This window comes from Engraulis encrasicolus, unplaced genomic scaffold (assembly GCF_034702125.1).
Source record: "Engraulis encrasicolus isolate BLACKSEA-1 unplaced genomic scaffold, IST_EnEncr_1.0 scaffold_150_np1212, whole genome shotgun sequence".
NCBI classification, from domain to species: Eukaryota; Metazoa; Chordata; class Actinopteri; order Clupeiformes; family Engraulidae; genus Engraulis; species Engraulis encrasicolus.
The window spans coordinates 71,746-90,074 of NW_026945021.1; the positions used below are offsets into that span (position 1 = coordinate 71,746).

Sequence of the window (18,329 nt, forward strand, 5' to 3'; positions counted from 1 at the left end):
AAATCATCTCATTGGTTAATGCTGTTAATGGTAACTGCCAAGTCTTCCTCGACATTTTCTGCCTTTTATTGTCCCCGTCCCAACTCTTTTGAGACGCGTTGGATTACCATATTCATGAATTTCCCCCAAAACAATAAGTTTGATCAATTTTGATGGCTGATACATTTTCTTTTTTCCATTCTCCAACTAATGTCAGAACCGGACATTTTGAAAATGGCAGTATTTTGTTCTTATTCACAATTACCCTTGCGTCCCGATTTCTATGGAGTTGGGGTTTGTACATTATATGGACGAGAGTGAAGGAAGGCCCTAAACAGACAGTCCAAAACTATAAAAGTCCATGGAAATTAAATGAAAGCGTTTGCTCAATTTTAGTCTCTGTCGTCAAGCGTTTGCTCAGTCTCAGCTCCTATAAAGCTTGACAGCTGACTATACTGTTCCAAGGCTTCTTTTCATGGATAACAAATGTTTGTTCATGACAGTGACTTAGTAAAGAAAGAAAATTCAGCAAAACAAATTTCGAACTGGATGAAGGGGGCCTAAAACAGAGGGATGGCTTGGAGGAGCACAGTGAGAGAGAAATAGACAGAACTTTCACTGGCAGTTAATTTTGAGTGTTTACAATAGTGTTTCTCAACGGTCGTGGGTAGCTTTAGGGGGGCATTGAGAAGGATACAGCTAAGCGGGGGCGGTGGTTTGTTGCCACTGGGGGGCATTAGTCCATTTGGTTTTTCAATGCCAGGGTGGGGGGGTGTCAGGCTTATGCTGGGGTCATGGGGGCGTTGGGAGGCTTGTGATGAGGCCAATGGAGCGTTTGTTCAAAAAAACACTATAAGAATGGTTTCAGTACACCAACAACATAATGGGCAAACATACTGTATGCCATCTCTTTTTTATCTGTAGTGTGAAATTGCTTTCTCTTTTCCTCCATGACAAGCATGCATCCAAAAAAAAACGTTAAGTGTGTGTTCTTGCCACAAGTAGACTGCACAGTGTAAACATTAAAAAATATCCTAAAGCTAGATTCCATTTAATAACTTCTACCATCACATTGAATGTCATAGGATGACAATGAGAGTGACCAATTTTCTGGTTTGACCAATTTTATTGAATTGTTATACAGTATTTCAGTTCATTTAGAACATCCCCTTCTTGTAGCGATGGATGAGCTCTGAAACATCCTCCTGGCACACCTTAATCCAGCCCTCTTCCTGCATGTGGTACACTACACAAACAAATAGAAAATAATATTAATACACACAGCTATAAGGAAGAATCCATAGCATTAATATTGTAGTGCTCAGGCCACTTGGACTGAACTACACAGTGTGTTATGTTTTCCCTGTGTTCCCATCTATGTCCATGTCTGTGTGTGTGAACGTGCATGTGTGCCTGGACGTGTTAATGTTGTAGTATCTGAGTATGCCTATCACTTTTGTGATGTTTTTTTTGTGGGGAGGTGTCTGGGCAGGAATAATAAAGGGATTACATAGGGCAGTTCTTAAAGGTACACTGTGCAGGAAATGGTCAAAAAAGGTACTGCAACTATGCTGCTCGTTGAAACTGGGCTGCCTATTGCCAAATTTGATCTTAACATGAAAGTTTACTAAGTTATAAACAAATACTTTCTAGTATGATCCAAGTACAGTCACTTTTGCTGCTAAAAATCGCTATTTTTGGAAATTCAAAATGGCGGACCATGAAGAAGATCCCCCTTTTCATGTATGAAAAGTGTGATTTTTCCAGTCATAATGAATACTTAAAATTTGATGGTGGTGGTAAGTATCCATGAAATAGGTAACATTAGTGAATGGGCAGCATGAATTCAGGAAATAAACAACTAAAAATCTCACACAGTGTCCCTTTAAAATGGGATGGAATGTTTGACCAGGGTTTTAAGGTTTCGCTGAGTTTAATCAGATCTGAGGATATTTTAACAGCGATCAGACATGTGTAACTAGTGTGTGTCTACTTTAGTGCCATTATAATATCAGTTAGTTGTTTTGGGTAATGACATTCATGACATCCATTTGCCTGTTTTAACTTACGAGAGGGAATGATCAATAAATGGGAACTACTGAAAACTATATCTACTGCCTCTGTTGTCCTCCTTTGAAGTGGCTACATCTTGGAGCTAGAATATGTTGATTTACTCTTGACTGTATATGATTGGATGATACGATGATTGACTAAGCTTCCTACAAGCAGCAACGTTTTACAAAAGTCACCTTTCCATATAATGAACCTACAGTATGTATACACTTACTGTTCACCACTCCCCCGGAGTAGGCATCTCTGTGTGTGGCATGGGTAATGCCACGCAGGCCAAGCTCGTAGGCCTCCTCTACAGTCATGTCCTCGCGGTAGCCGCTGTCCACCACACCGTATGCATAGCCGTTTCCACAGCCGGTGGAGAACATGCGGCCAGAGAGACGGGTGCCATTGTCATCCACGTAGTACAGACCTGGGCCCTATGGACACAAAAACACACACACAAAATGGTGCAGTTAGTGGTGGTTTGTGAATGTAATATGTTATTCATTGAATGAGCGCTGCAACTGGTGATATGCTTAATAAAACACACACACACACACACACACACACACACACACACACACAGATACCTGTTTGTCCCATCCACAGATCATGCTGCCCACAGACAGACCCATGCCCCGGTACCCCAGCATCATGTTGCAGAGCAGCTTAGAGGCAGAAGACACTGAGATCCTCTCCTTATTACGGAGCTTGTAGAGCCTGAAAGACAGAAAAACATGTTTCTTATTGCCATTTAGTCAATCTAAGAGTAAAAAGTTGAATTGTTTGTGAAATAATAATACAGCAGGCTACAATAATTATTCCCTTAAAACAGAGCCTCTGTTATAAGCCTGTTGTTACCAGAATGCTACTGACCCATCCTTATAGCAATGCCGTTAGGTTTTTTTTGTCTGCAAACAGTGAATGCTCCGATCAACAGGACCAGCTTCACTAAAAGGCTACATATGAAATAATCTGCCTTGAATAAATTATAAATGACTTGATTTAATTATTAGGAATTTCAAGTATATTCAAATTCAAACTGTCAGATGTGCCATAATGGTTAATGGGATGCTTTTATGGTTTGGGGCATAGGCTTGCCACAGGCTCTAGTGGTAAAACACATATGGCCCTTCACCAAGGCAGGTAACCCCATGACCCACACCCCTGACCCTGCTGTACTTAATTATTTCAAATTCTTTGTATGACCAGTGCATGTAAAGAAATTGACAATAAAACCGACTTGACTTGACTTGACTTATTTGTAAATCATTCTTGATTAGGCCACCTGCAAACTAAATCTTCACAGGTTCTGGGAATGACAAAAATTGTGACTTGCGTAAATATGAGTACAATTGCAGTATTTTATCTTTACAAGCTCAGCATTTTGCTATTACAAGTTTAGACCTCAAACAAACCTAAGTACTGTAAGCCTAAACCACACAGGCTACTCTCCCCCTTCCCTGGTGGGCATGCCTGACAGCCAGGGAAGCCCTGACACAGCATAAATCGGATTGGTGTTGAAAACCCCCAACATTAGTGCAGACACCATGATATAATAGCCTATACTTCACACATCATTGCAGAATGCAGATAACAGAGTCCCAGAACATGGAGGCGCCACATATACGATATATGGCTACTTCCCATCAGTGCAGATAACAGGATGACAGAGCATGGGAGCGCCATATGTCCATAGGATGCTGGGACATACCTGCACTCCTTGGCCAGGAGTCTCTCCCAGTACTGGCAGTCTGCAGCGCTGCCGGACATGGTCCCCAAGAGGTAAGGGTTTATCTCGATCACCTTGTTAGCATACTTAGAAGCTGCAAAAGATATATAGGGAATGACTTCAGTAATGTCCATTGTAATTATGTGGATAGCAGTGTAATGGTGAGCAAGTGAGAGTGTGCTATAAGATAATAACAGTAAGAGATTGAGGTTGCAGGAGTTGTGCATTTAAGGACTACTATGTTACCTACCTATGTAGTCACCAGCAGATGCCCTGGAGTCAACAGCAACTATAACACCATGGCGGAACTTGAAAGCCAAAGTCGTGGTTCCATGATTCAGGTCTATGGACACGCCATTTTCACCACTGCATGCCTTCAAAAATCCAACGGGCTGCAGAGCACAAGGTTTTATCATATTTCTCATGAGTAGGCCTACAACACACTACTATATTACATAGAGGTTACAGCAGTTACTCCATTGTACCCACTGTGGTGGCCATGTTGTTACAGAAGAATTTTTTTATAAAGATTATTTTTATAAAGAAACCTGCTGTATCCAACCTGCGCAGAATCAAATACATCACTCTGACAGATGGGCAAACTCGGACCTGCGGGCCACATGCGATGCGCCTCGCAGTCATTTCATCATCAGGTCATGTTCTAGACCCGTTTCATGTTCAAAACTCAATGTGGTCCTCGGGCCAAACAATTGTCCACCCCTGCCCTGCAGCATCTGTAGTTTACCAGTTACTCAGTGAAGTTGGAAAGAAACTACCGTATGCCTATGGTAGGTTTTGTTTTATTACTTGTTCTTGGCCACGTCTCCCACACTGCCTTTCTTTTCCAAGCAGAATGCTACCTGTCAATCAAACCCTCTTACCTAACACAGTGGAACACCAGACAATGTCAATTCATAGGCCTACTATTCATATATTCACTAGGATCTATAGGCCTAATCAGAATCATAAAAGCCTACCCATTATCCATAAGCGACGACTGAATACTTACGTCTGCTCCAACAGGTAAGGCAAATTCTTGACATTTAGACCCAAACGTAAAATGGTCTATTCTGCTTGGATGTTGCGACGTCATGGTACCGAAAACCCCTTGCCCGGAGTGAGACTTCAAGCCACAGATGTTTTGAAGTGCCATGATGATAGAGCGCGTAAATGAGAGAACCTCAATTAACCGAAAAAATCATGGAGCTCGAATGTCTACTGCTGAACAAAGAATTTCTTCCTGGCAAGCCTATCGAAAGTGAAACGAAAGCGCGCTTTCGAGTTTGCGAAACAATGTGGCAAACACCCTTTTTTTTCTTTTCGATAAAATCTCATTCCAAAGGAAATGAATCTGCATGTAATTTGTAAAAGTAAATGTTCACAGGAAAATACTTTTCAGAAACAACTGAAACTAAATGTCCAAAATGTGCCTTCGTCAATTAGACCAATGACCAGATCTGTTGCTCTGCGTCATCTGTTTTGAGGTAGAAGGCATGACTTCAGGTTGCGTGCGTCTTTGGTGAGAGACGAGAAAAGGCGCTATTTGTATGTCAACCCTTTATCACCTAACAGTCATTTGGGATTTAAGACGACCATTAGCCTACAAGCTTGATACTTGGAAGTAGACCTTAAATGGGGAAACATCAGTTGGCTATTTTAGTGGGACCTACACAGTAAAAGTTGCAGAGTTCATTCAACTCATAGTGCTGGCTCTCTCTAAGATTTGAATTAACTATGTAAAATGAACTGCACGATGCAGGATGTTAGTGTTAAAAAATAGGCCTAGCTACTACACCGACTTCTTACAACTGCAGTAAGGTGGCAGTAGGCCTAATAGTGCCGTGTTTTCCCTATAGTCCTGTCCATAGGGGCGGGGATGGGGTAGTCCAATGGTATTAAATTATATGTTACAAAAAGTGGAAGCTTGGGTGAAACAGAACAAACTTGTCTAGCTAAAACAAAAAGGATCGAATTATTCTTTAAAAAAAATACCCAGTGATTCAGCTCTCTATAAACAAAATACCTATTGAACAAGTAAAGGAAACAAAACTACTGGGTGTAATTTTAGACAGTAGATTGACATGGTCAAAACAAATAATAAAATAGTGGATAAAATGAGTTGTGCCACAAGAATTAATGAAAAGTGTAATAAGTGCCTTGATTCTGAGTCAGATGGAGGACTGTTAATAATATGGTTTATTATATGGTTGTGACGTCATCTGTCGAATGCTCCATTCATTTCAACGGGGCTCCCCAACGTTCGGAGTGGACGTCTGTTATTTTTCAATAACGGACGGGTTGGTCTATAACAGACCGCTGTCAATGGCAACAAGACTTTTCACTGCTAAAGCGACTTTTCAACAAGACTCTAATCAGCTGCTGTGATAGACAGCACCCTTTGTCCTGGCTACCGCTGTCAATGGCAACAAGACGTTCACTGCTAAAGCCACTGTATACAAGTCAGTGGCTAAAGCGAATGTTTCATCACTCCGCAGGGGGTCCGGTCTTTTGTCACTCTAATCAGCTGCTGTGATAGACAACACCTGTTGTCCTGGCTAGCCTACCTAGCTGTTGCCTAGCAGTGTTCCACAACGGCACTGTTTTGTTTTGCGCAGCAACAATCTTAACATTAAATAGGTCTAAAGAAATGTCCCCGCCATGTGTGAATCATTTAAGTATATCCATATAATAAGCGAGTCGGTCGCTTTGTGGAATAGCAGCACTTCAGAGAGAACAAGACCCCTCCGCTCCGCGTCGGGGTCTAAAGATTCTCTCTGTCGTGCTGCTATTCCACGGTAGCGACCTTCTCGCCGAACGTTAACCCTTACCTAATGCATGTAGAACACATCTAGCCAAACTTCAGGTAGTGCAAAACAAGGCAGCAAGACTAATTCTCCAATGCTCACAATATACCAGCATTACACATATGCACTCTTCTTTACACTGGCTAAAAGTTGAGGATAAATTAATGGCCTCTTTATTGACCTCAACATGGGCAATATTGAATAATAAAACTCCTCTGAAACAATATAGCAGATTCTGTAAAAGTCTAACTCCCATATTTATAATACAAGGTCTGCAACGACAGGGACATTTGTAGTACCCTGTGCAAATACCAATGCCCTACAAAGAACAGTGGGATACAGAGCGATCACTGCATGGAACAGTATGCCAACCTTTATCACACAAATTAGTTCTAAAGCCAGTTTTAAAAAACAAGTCAAGATATTTTTAGGAAAGAGTTCTTTTTAGGAAGGTAGATAGTTATATTGATACATTTATATTTATTAGCAGGCTGTATTAAATTGTGTAATTTGAATGTATTTTTGGTATTTTGCTTATTGCCTATTGTAATTTGTTATTGTATTGTTTTTTTGTATGATCTCCAGATGTAGGCCTAATTTTTAATACTATGATGAACTGATTTTATTGAAGAAAAGGACCCCAGGAAGAAAAGCTGTGGCATTGCCACAGCTACTGGGGATGCAACAAATAAACAATGGGGATTCTGGTTGAAGTGATCTTTCATTTTCAGTCATATCAATAAGCCTAAATTAAAGGGGTATGCCACTATTTTGGGGCTTAATACAGTTAAAATCGTTGGCTGGGGTTTATAAAGGCGGTAAAGAGTCTTATTTTTCAAGTTAANCGTTGTCTTGCTTTAANACAAGTTAAAAGAGGTAATATGTCGCTAAGCTAAGCACTTTACCACCTTTATAAACCCTTGCCAACGATTTTAACTGTATTAAGCCCCAAAATAGTGGCATACCCCTTTAATACATCGTATATGTTGAAGCGAAGGTCTCCTTAATGTGAGCAGCAGCGACAAGGAGGTTGTCCTTAAAACTCTCAGGGGTTGCACTTGGGAGAAGCTGATGTCTGTGCTCCAGCCTTTGGTCATGCCCATCATGGTCGAGGACAGTCCCCATCGTCGAGGGCATCAGCCGACCATGAGCTTCACAATGGCTTAAGCACAGATATCCTTCTTCCACGCTGTATATCTTGTCAAAGAAGACACTTGGCAGCATTAATATTCACATTTTAACAGTTTTAATGACAAAAAAGTTTTTATTTTAAAAAAGGTTACCGTATTGGACATTTTGAATTGTTCTGTAGGCCTTTGATATTTGTAGTAGAAGTCAAATAATTAAGTTTCCCAAAGGGGCCATTAATATGCAGTATGCCATTTCATCCGAAAGATTTTAGTTTAGTGTGGATAATTGAAACAAAGCACCCATCTATTTGCAATAAAATGGGCTATTTAAAAATAGATGAAGTTGCTAATGAGTAATGACATACAGTATCTATCTAATACACATATATGGTGAGCTTGGGCATTAGTACTGTCAATGGGCATTAGAGACGGTTGATTGTTAGGCTGTTTCCATCTTCTGTACGGTCTCCTCCACCAGCTCTACTTCAAGGTGAATCACCTTCTCTGTGAGCACAGGAGTTGTGCCTGGCCTGTACTTGTATTTCCTTTGCCTAAAGTAAACAGAGGACATACAGTTGATATGTTTGTGTGTGTGTATGTACAGTAGGCCTATATGTATGTATGTACAGTATGTGTTGTATTGTGTGTGTGTGTTGTGTACGCTGTATGTATACTGTATATGTATGTGTTTATGAGAGCTTGTGAACACTCGGATAAACTATGAAATGTGAACAGTGTGCAAAGAACACAGTATTGTACTAATGGAAACTGATACTATACAAATAAAATGAGACACCACTGATGTATCATACTCAGTATCACCTCTTCTCTTGAAATTCAGATTCTTGGTAGGGTCTTATGTAGTCCACGCCATCTCGGGTGATGACACAGATGTCTATGTTGTTGCCAGAGCCGAGGTCGCTCATAATGCCGGCATGGATGGCATCGCGCACCAATGTCTTGGCATCCTCAATCTAAGAGAAGGAAATGTGTTGAAGGGAGAAACGGTGAGGCATTGATGCATGGTCTTCTGTTTAAATTCATCCCGAGCTGTAGAAAATCTTTCGTGAAAATCTTTGTGAAATATTGTATCAGCCACAGATACTTACAGAAGATACTGTTACTGAAGAAGATACTTATACTATATCACCATACACAAATCACCTTGAAATCATATAGTATAAGATGTCATGATAATGGCCATTGCATAATCCCAATATAGGGGATTAATTGACAAGTTAAACACATACAACAGCCCCATGGTAAGGGATACTGATTACTATTGCATTATTACCCCATTGAATGATCACTTACCTCCATATTGGGTTTGAACCTGTCCTCCAGTATCCCCATAGCAGCCAGGTCTCCAGACCCTACGGTACACAGACCAATTACAGAATGAATCATATCAACTAGTACCTATAGCCTCCATTACTGTATGTGAACTTAAAATAAGTATGACCAGATATGTCAAAGGTTAAGGTGTAGTAATTTCATGTTGTAAGTACAACATTAGCACATTATATTACAAAGTCGTTACACCGGTTATTCTGCCCATAACGAGAAAGCACCACTGTAACAGTGACACATTGAAATTAAATCTTACCAAAAAGTAAAATAATAATAACAATAATAAAAAACGCTGCCGCAAATATCATTGAAGTAGCTTGGAATCAGCTAATCTTGGAATTTCTAAAGAAACTGTGGGTTTTTTCTTAACCTCCACTTAACCTTTGACACCTCTGAGTACACCAAAAGGTTATAGCCATTTAATTATCTGTATGGTACTCACCCATGGCCAAATAAGGCACTTTGTCCATGTCCCCATATGGTCCAACTGTGTAGAGATGGTTGCCTGTGCAGTCAACCCCACCCAGGATGAGATGAGCCCCAATCTGTCCCCTATACCTAAAAGTAGGCATTAAAATGAGCAAAATACAAAAACATGAAAATATAAAGTTTATAACACAGTTAGGCATATGGACTGTGGGTCACGGTACTGTAGGGGGGTTGAGGGGAGGATGGACATACTTTGCAATGCTTTCATATGATATAAGCATAAATTGATTAGTAGCAGTATTCATTTATATTTGAAATAAATATGGATCCTATTTACAGTATATTCTAGATAAATATGGATCCCATCAAAAGTAGTCATTGCAATCTGCATCCGAACTGCTTATACCTTGGCTCATCACAACAATAACTAAAAAAATGAAACAAAATCACACAGAGATGTACTGTAATCGAATCATTAACATCATGATGGTGTGACTCACTATATTAAACACAACAGCAATGTCGCTGTATGCATGTATGATTTCAGCATGGCCATCATGTTGATTTTCATCACCCAATAGGCTAATCATTTAATACCTACCTGAAGAGCATGTCCTGTAGGATGTTAACTGCCATGGAGAGGCGGGGGTTCCTGCCACTGTTCATGGAGAAGATGGTGAGGTTGGACGAGAGCAGGTCTGTGGTCTTCTCTGTGTCCGCTGCTGTTCCTGCACCACAACAACTGCAAACCACATTACGTTTCATTTACATGTCATTGGGGACACCGGGGCATTTGATTTGACATTGTGGCTGTGGCCTCATAGCCTGGTTTGAGGGGATCGTAAAATTAGTCTAGTGGCCTAATGATCAGAGAGATAATCTTCATATCAGCATATCAGGGGTTGCATGTTCAAATCCCACTCTCAGCAATGTGATCAGAGTGTGTCCCTCTCTACCCCTTCAATCATGGGTGAAACACCTGACCCTACATTGCTGCGCTAAATAATATCACATCGGCATGGAAATTGATTTAGATGAAAGTATTAGTTTAATGTAAAATAATGTAACACTTGGATACTTTGTTATACAATGTTACAATTATTAAGATGTATCATTTCGGTTAAAGTCACTCGGGTGACGTGGGGTTAGGTGCCGAGGTGAGAGAGCGAAGAAAGCCATCTTCTTCAGCAGGTGATTAGTGGGATGTCAACCTGCAACCTTACAATTCCAATTATCTAACCATTAGATATGCATTGATGAATGTGAGGCAGAGGCACCAGTCTGCCAACTATCATTTGGAATGTAGGCTATTGTCAGCCAAGTGCACTTACTATATATTTGGAGCGATGTAATGGATCTTGGCGCACATCTTGTCAGCGACCACCTCACTTGATGTGGCTCTAGTGTCTGCTCCGAGGACAACTCCATCCTTTGAGGACAAGATGAGAGATGTTGCACAAAGAAGATGTTTGGTCTCTTTCAAACTTAAGGTTATTCATTGTAGTTAGCCTACCTTATACACAACTCCAGCTATGGTGGTGCCCGTTTTAAGAGGTCTCGGGGTCTTAACCTTCCCATCTCCAAGTACATTCTCCAATCCGGCATTTCTGAAAATTAAGCGATGACTGTGATTAGATTAGTGGCACTGGCACATTTCACACAATTATGTCTTAATGAACGTAAAACTCGAGAAATACGCGCAATGAAAAAACCCACACTTTCACTTTTGATATCGATATCATAACAATAGCATAGATCTTTTGTTCAAAATATTACTCTTATCACGATATACCATAGGCTACTGAACATCACAACAAAACGACACGTCACATACCTTGCAGAATTGTCAAAGTTAAAACCTGATACAGGTGTTTCAAAGATGCATGACAGTGCCATGTTGCAGAGCAAATCGGCAACTCCCCCGTTCGGACTGCTGGGTTCCTTAATCCATCGCGGCACTTCTTCCCGATATCAAGCGAGGTCGCTGCACCTTCTCTTGACGAACCTTGAGGTTCAAATCGAATGGAGAGTTTAGAATTAACAGTGTTCTAATCAAGTTGTTCTAATCAGTTTTTGTGTCAGTAAAATGAACAAACAAACGTTAGATTCGAGCGTAAAAGGTGTCAGCACTGGGGTAAGTAGGAAATGTTTTTTTAAAGAAAAACTGGTAGCATTGGGGCATGGTGTTACTACAACATGAGATACACATGTGCATCGATATTGAAAAATGTAGCCTTTTTCATGGCATATCATGGTCATGTAGCCTACCCAACTCTATTCGAGATTCATTGCAAATTCACACCATATTCATAGCCTGCTTTTTCATGGTAGCTATATCTTAAAACAAAGGACATTTTACTTTCACTTTCGCATTCTTACTTTTATTCCGTGTTTTCTTTGTTTAAGTCTGACAAGAATGAATGTATGCCTTTCCACTGCGCACAGTGGACGAACAGCCCTTGGATCATGATCACATGCTCTGGTGTTGTTACTGGCTGTACAGCTGCATTTAGTGATGTTGCCAAGTGCTGCAACCTATATCCTGTCCAAATTAGAACTGCCCAGACAGTTTTTTGTTTTTGCTTTTGTTGTTGTTGTTGTTTCATTAAAAACAGAATTGGTCATTATCTACTCTCTATTATAGGCTAGGCATACTGTCTACTTTGTACTGATGTACTTTTGTACTAATGCTTTCAATAAGACGTTAAATAAGACTCCTATCTCAACTCTATATTCATACATTTATGCGGCTACCATATTCCTTCCATTCCAGACCACCATATTAGCTGTCAAGTTCAATGGAGGTGTCATCATTGGCTCTGACTCCAGGGCATCTATGGGAGGGTAGGTCCAAATCAAAATAGTCACATTCAACCACACACCTAGGCCTACACATTTTTTTTACTATTGCTGCTACATTCCCTTCTTTCCCAGGTCATATGTGTCTTCAAAAACCATCAACAAGCTTATCCAGGTCCATGACAGGGTTTTCTGCTGTATTGCCGGATCCTTAGCAGATGCACAGGCAGTTACCAAAATGGCGAAGTTCCAGCTGTCTTTTCACAGGTTGGTGCACACAGCCATCGTAGATAGGAACATGTTGGGTGGATTAATGCACTGGCCTACTGGGCCCAGGCCAAGGGGCCCCACAGGACCTAAGGGGCAACCTGAACTCTCCCACACTCTTCTCCAAGGTACCATCAACTTCTTGTGCAAATGGCCCTGTCGTCTGTTGGGCCTGTTCAATCTTTGCTGAGAAGACTAAAACTACATCATAAGAACATTGCTATGACATTACAGAGATCTTTAAGTAACATATTAAGACTAGGACATTGTAATTTTGGGGACTAACAGGTGATAACAGAGGCTCTGTGCAAAGGGGTTAAGTAATAGGTGGCATAGTGTATACTTAATGTCATTTATTTAAATAATAAACTAGAAATGCACCCAGAGTGTGCAGACCTCCGCCAAGGACATTCAGTTTGTTTTTAGACACATACAACATTTGTATAGTGATTTGGTGTCATTTATGCAGGTTTATACACACCATTAGTGTGTTCAGAGAATTTAACAGTGAAGTTGTAACCAAATTCTATCTTTCTTATTATTAGGCCTACCATGTCCTTGATTAACTGTGGTCTGTTTAGTTCACCTGATTGTGGTATTGGCAAAGTGCTTGGTCATGCTATAGCCTATTGTGAACTTTTGCTATATTGTGCACTGTGCTATAAATACACTTATTGAAGGTCAGAAGTTGCTACATAGGCTATTGCTCACACTGTTATATGCATTTTTGATGATTGGCTGCATGCCTCTATTACCATTTAAAATTTCACAGCTAGGCTATCTCATCTCACAATTTGAAGACCAGTTAAGTGGAATTAAAGCATATTGTCAGTATTAAGTGTCACATCCCTCTCAAAACCGTTGTTTAGTGTGCAATTTTAACAGTCCCGTGTAGCCTTGCTATGCGGTGTGCGCATTAGGTAGGCCTAAACCTCAGCCCGCTTTGAGAAAGATTTGTGATCACACTCGAATAGAGCTGTTGGCTATTAGTGAACGGGATAGCATAATGATTTTGACCAACATGTATAGGTTAAACAGCCACATAAGGGAATAAGCCTATTTTTTTTGCCTACGAGGCACCCTCATGGCCATGTCTTGGCGCTGTCGGCTAAAGCGCATTTAGGCCACATTTCCTTCCCCGCATTCCTCATTGAACATCACTATTCACCGTTGCTTATCTGTCCACGGCCATCATGCTGTCGGACTGTCTGGTCCCTGTCCATCTCGCAAACAATTTGGGGTTAACTTTACATGTAGAAAAGGCCGTCTAATGAAATTGACCATTGTGACACAGTCAGAAATCCAATAGGCCTAGCCTACTTTTGGTAACGGTAGCCTATTTAATTTTAATTAGTTCAACCTAAATCTGCGGGCGTGGTCACTGTCCATCTCAAAAAAAAGCATTGCGAAATTGCACTTCACATGTTTTTAACAGCGGTAGGCCTAATTAATTGGACATAATTGTTTGTCAACTTCAGCGAGGGTGTAGGCAACATTAAAAGGTGTATGCCACTATTTTGGGGCTTAATACAGTTAAAACCGTTGGCTGGGGTTTATAAAGGTGGTGAAGTGTCTTATTTTTCATGTTAAGCGTTGTCTTGCTTTAGGACAAGTTAAAAGGGAGCATGTTGCTAAGCTAGTGAAAGTCTAGCATGCTACAATGCTACACAGATCCATTGACTTTCACTAGCTTAGCGGCATATTCCCTCTTTTAACTTGTCTTAAAGCAAGGCAACGGCCTACATGAAACACCTTACCACCTGTATAAACCCCAGCCAACGATTTTAACTGTATTAAGCCCCAAAATAGTGGCATACCCCTTTAAGTGAAATGCGTTGAAGCTCGCGGCAAAGGAGAGAGTCCCACGGCGCAGGGAGTCCCTCCATGTTCTTTATTGTTGCTGAATGGTACAGGCATGCCCGAGTGGAATATTCGCCGGTGTTCTGTCGAGATGTGTAGCCTACTCGGGCATTATGCATGCTGTCGGGGTGTCTGGTCCCTGTGCATCTCTCAAACAACTTGGGGTTAACTGTACATGTAATGAAGTGGATGTAATGAATTTGATCAGCATTTAAATTTACACGCATACATTCCATATTTTTGCCGACGGTAGCCGGATTAATTAGACAACATTGTCAACCCGATATGTAGGGGTGGTCACTGTCCATCTCGGAACCGCATTGTGAAACGTGCAATTACCGCTGCAAAAAATGCACATTTCTGGCAGCGGTAGGCCTATTAATTTTACAGGATTGTTTGTTAACCTAAACTAGGGTGTAACCTAGAAGCTGCCTCCTGATGAGCAACTTTTTAGGTGAAATGCACTTGAGCTGGCGGCGGCAAAGGAGAGAGTCCCTCCCTGTTGTTAGACTACCTCTCGCGCACCCTGTGGTCGGCTGTGAAATAGCAGCGAACAAACAAGGTGCGCAGGACGAACACAGGCAACACACAAACCCAGGCGATCACATAACCTCCTGGCGGAGGTAATAATAAAAAAAGGAATACAACCATGAAAATCCACCCAGGAGCACTTTCAATCCATATTCTTTAATCCACCCATGTGTAGAAAGAAATGTTTCTCAAGACATATAGAACCTGTTACATTCATACATACAAACATTACTACCAACTGAAAACAGAGGAATACAAATGGAAGAAATGTTTTTTCTGCTCTAAATGTGCGTGTGTGTGTGTGTATGTGTGTGTGTGTGTGCGTGTGTGTCTGTGTCAGTGTGCAGATGGAGTCTCCTCCTCTGGTGATGGCTGCTGCCTCGGTCATGAAGGAGCTCTGCTACAGCAACAAGGACGAACTCCAGGCCGGCTTCATCACCGCAGGCTGGGACAGGAAGAAGGGCCCACAGGTGAGAATAGACACCACAAACTTGGTCTTGCAGCACTGCTGTGGTGCAGCACACTCAGCCAAGGCACCCATGCATAAATGTGCTTGCATGCCCACGGTGACCCAGGTTTGAGTCCAGCCTGGTTCATCTCTCAACCCTACACCATCTCTCTACCCAAATCACTTCCTGTCCGCTCTCACTCTGTCCTATCACCTTTATGGGTGATAACTGTGCTGAGTAACTTAGGAGGAGTGGACCCATCTGTCTTGGCAGCTTCTGCATGTGGGTCAATTCCGCTTCCCACCTGTAGGGCAAACAAAGAGGGTAACTTCTTACCGTACGGTACGAACACAGTAAAATAGACAAAAGCTTCCAAGTGTCGCTGGACTGTTTTCAGAGGAAGAATGATACGAGCGACAAAAGTGAAAGTAGGGCAGTATATGACCGCTACAAGCAGAATTCAAGCATTCGGATATTCCAATTGACTGCTGCTGCTGTTGCCAAACTGCCTCAAAACTCATTAATGTAGTATTGAAGTTCAACTACAAACTGTCGCTCAAATCGCCTCTTTTCGCCCAAATCACTGTTGTTAGTAGGGTTGGAAAGGGGGGTCCTCTTATCAGCAGCTCCTCTACAAAGGCAATTACTTCCGTCACCGTTGTCACGTTTGGTGTGTTGGTATGGTTAGTTTTCGTCACGTGGTGCTTCAGAACCATACTTGTGCTGTTACAGCTACAGTTTCTTCCGATCATGATGCAGATTCAAAATAAATATATAATGTCTTAATACTCATTGTACTCACTGTTTTTATTTGTCTGTTTGGCCTGACAGGTGTACACTGTGTCGCTGGGTGGGATGCTCCTTAGTCAGCCCTTCACTATCGGGGGGTCGGGGAGCACCTACATCTATGGCTACGTGGACGCCAAATACAAGCCAGACATGAGCCGAGAAGAGTGCTTACAGTTTGCCACCAATGGTAAAATATGAGGGAGGGAGGGTGGTGTTAACTTCACCTGGATCCTAGCATCCCTTATGGGAGTGTTTACCTTACAGATTGTACATATTCTGTGCCATGGGTCACCTTGTGCACTGGCACTGTCACTGTTCAAGAACCATTGTCTTTACTTCCCATTGATATTGGTTAAGAAGTCATAAGTCCTAAGTACATAGTATAGACTAAAGAAACTGGAGATTAAAAAAAAAAAAAGGAACGGAACTGTCGGTCATGCGTTAGCATCTCCAATTTTCAATCCCAGAGTTTCATTATTTTGTTTACCAGTAATAATAATAATTATCTCTCTCTCTCTCTCTCTCTCTCTCTCTCTCTCTCTATCTCTCTATCTCTCTCTCTCTCAGCAATTGCTCTGGCCATAGGAAGGGACAATGTGAGTGGTGGAGTGGTACACCTGGTTGTGATCACTGAAGATGAAGTCGAACATGTGGTCATTCCTGGAGACAAGCTTCCCAAATTCCATGATGAATAGATATAGAATCTTGGTGCAAGAATTTCCCTACATTCAGTTCAGATTTATCATTGAGTAACACCACAGAATTGGTGTTGTACATACATATTTTATTGTCTTTTTTATTCTTCAGAGAATAAAGATATATATGACTATACATTTGTGAGTCTTGTCATTTTCATGTTGTTTTTTATTTGACAGCACTACAAGTAAGGCTAAGTAATATAGCCTAGTAAATGATTAATGTCAGAAGGGCATGCATATGCCGTGTGTAAAGATAAAGTAGTAATGTGTTTGGTTACCAAGTTGCACTCTAGAAGCTTTGGTGGGCAATGCTCTAAATCAGGTCTGTAGAACTAATTTCAGCTCGGGCCACATACAGTCAATGGTCGCAAGTGGGCCAGACCACTTACGTAATTGCAAAATGCAAAATGATATCGGAATCGCATCGCTAGTTAATCATCTCGAGGTGGCTCTCAGCAGGTATTTCAGTAGCATTGACTGTACGTGGCAACCAAAGTTTGGCAAGCAAGTTTTCCAAGTCTAGGGCCGTATTTAACCACCTGATGGGCTGCATTCGGCCATTGGGCCTTGTGTTTTACACCCCCACTCTACATGAAATAGACACAAACTTGGCTGTAACCAAACGCTGTATTTGGCAAGGCCGGGGTAAGCTCTATGTTCCCACAGTCCATTGGTCCCACAGCCCAAATGTTCCCAACTTATTCCTGCTGCTCCATGTTCCCACAGCTTTAAGAAATTATTCAAATATAAGCCCTATGCTCTACAACTCCATGTTCCCACATTTCCAAGTAAACTAAGAGAACCAATAAGCCTAAAAAATAATATAACAAATCTTAGTGATGTGGGACCAATGGGCTGTGGGAACATAGACACGCTCCTGGCAAGGCCAGTGGCTGAGACTGAGACAAGTCCAAGTGTAACGGAGGCTAACTAGCAGAGTTGGCGTGGAACGTTGGTAAACCTCCCTCCCAAAGCCTCATACAGTGTCGATGCCGTTGGGCTGGGGGACTGGTCCTTTAGTCCAGCGGTATCGTACTGTGCCTCCCATTGCCGAACCGATGTAGTTGACGAGGTCGCACGTTCGCGCCCCGAGGGGGACGAACAGGTGCAAGATGACCTCCGTCACAGTGATACTGTGACCCGGATTGGGAGTGAGGTTTAAGGGGGAGAGTGTAACGGAGGCTAACTAGCAGAGTTGGCGTGGAACGTTGGTAAACCTCCCTCCCAAAGCCTCATACAGTGTCGATGCCGTTGGGCTGGGGGACTGGTCCTTTAGTCCAGCAGTATCGTATTGTGCCTCCCATTGTCAAACCGAAGTAGCCTAGTTGACGAGGTTGTACGTTCGCGCCCCGAGGGGGACGAAGAGGTGCAAGATGACCTCCATCACACAAGTCATTTTACATTACATTACATGATGCTTTATCCAAAGTTACGTACAATCTTTATATTCAGGATAT

General features: G+C 41.7%; 3 protein-coding genes across 3 annotated transcripts; 1 reads left to right on the forward strand and 2 right to left on the reverse strand.

Annotated features, from left to right (window-relative positions):
- Nucleotides 1-1,076: 1,076 nt before the first annotated feature.
- Nucleotides 1,077-5,041, reverse strand: LOC134442393 (proteasome subunit beta type-8-like). Its single transcript, XM_063192565.1, has 6 exons — nt 4,776-5,041; nt 4,017-4,158; nt 3,749-3,860; nt 2,625-2,754; nt 2,267-2,471; nt 1,077-1,225 (listed from the first exon to the last, which is right to left on the reverse strand). Exons 1-6 carry the CDS (start codon nt 4,917-4,919, stop codon nt 1,137-1,139), a joined length of 822 nt encoding a protein of 273 aa, XP_063048635.1. The 5' UTR covers nt 4,920-5,041; the 3' UTR covers nt 1,077-1,136.
- Nucleotides 5,042-7,793: 2,752 nt separating this feature from the next.
- On the reverse strand, nt 7,794-11,375 carry LOC134442395 (proteasome subunit beta type-7-like). Its single transcript, XM_063192568.1, has 8 exons — nt 11,314-11,375; nt 10,993-11,086; nt 10,811-10,908; nt 10,081-10,221; nt 9,493-9,608; nt 9,015-9,073; nt 8,523-8,674; nt 7,794-8,251 (listed from the first exon to the last, which is right to left on the reverse strand). Exons 1-8 carry the CDS (start codon nt 11,373-11,375, stop codon nt 8,140-8,142), a joined length of 834 nt encoding a protein of 277 aa, XP_063048638.1. The 3' UTR covers nt 7,794-8,139.
- Nucleotides 11,376-11,475: 100 nt separating this feature from the next.
- LOC134442394 (proteasome subunit beta type-6-B like protein) lies at nt 11,476-16,964 on the forward strand. The gene is made up of 6 exons (XM_063192567.1): nt 11,476-11,613; nt 12,253-12,323; nt 12,414-12,545; nt 15,277-15,406; nt 16,217-16,361; nt 16,742-16,964. The coding sequence occupies exons 1-6, from the start codon at nt 11,566-11,568 to the stop codon at nt 16,867-16,869; spliced, it is 654 nt and encodes a 217-aa protein (XP_063048637.1). The 5' UTR covers nt 11,476-11,565; the 3' UTR covers nt 16,870-16,964.
- The last annotated feature ends 1,365 nt before the right edge of the window (nt 16,965-18,329 follow it).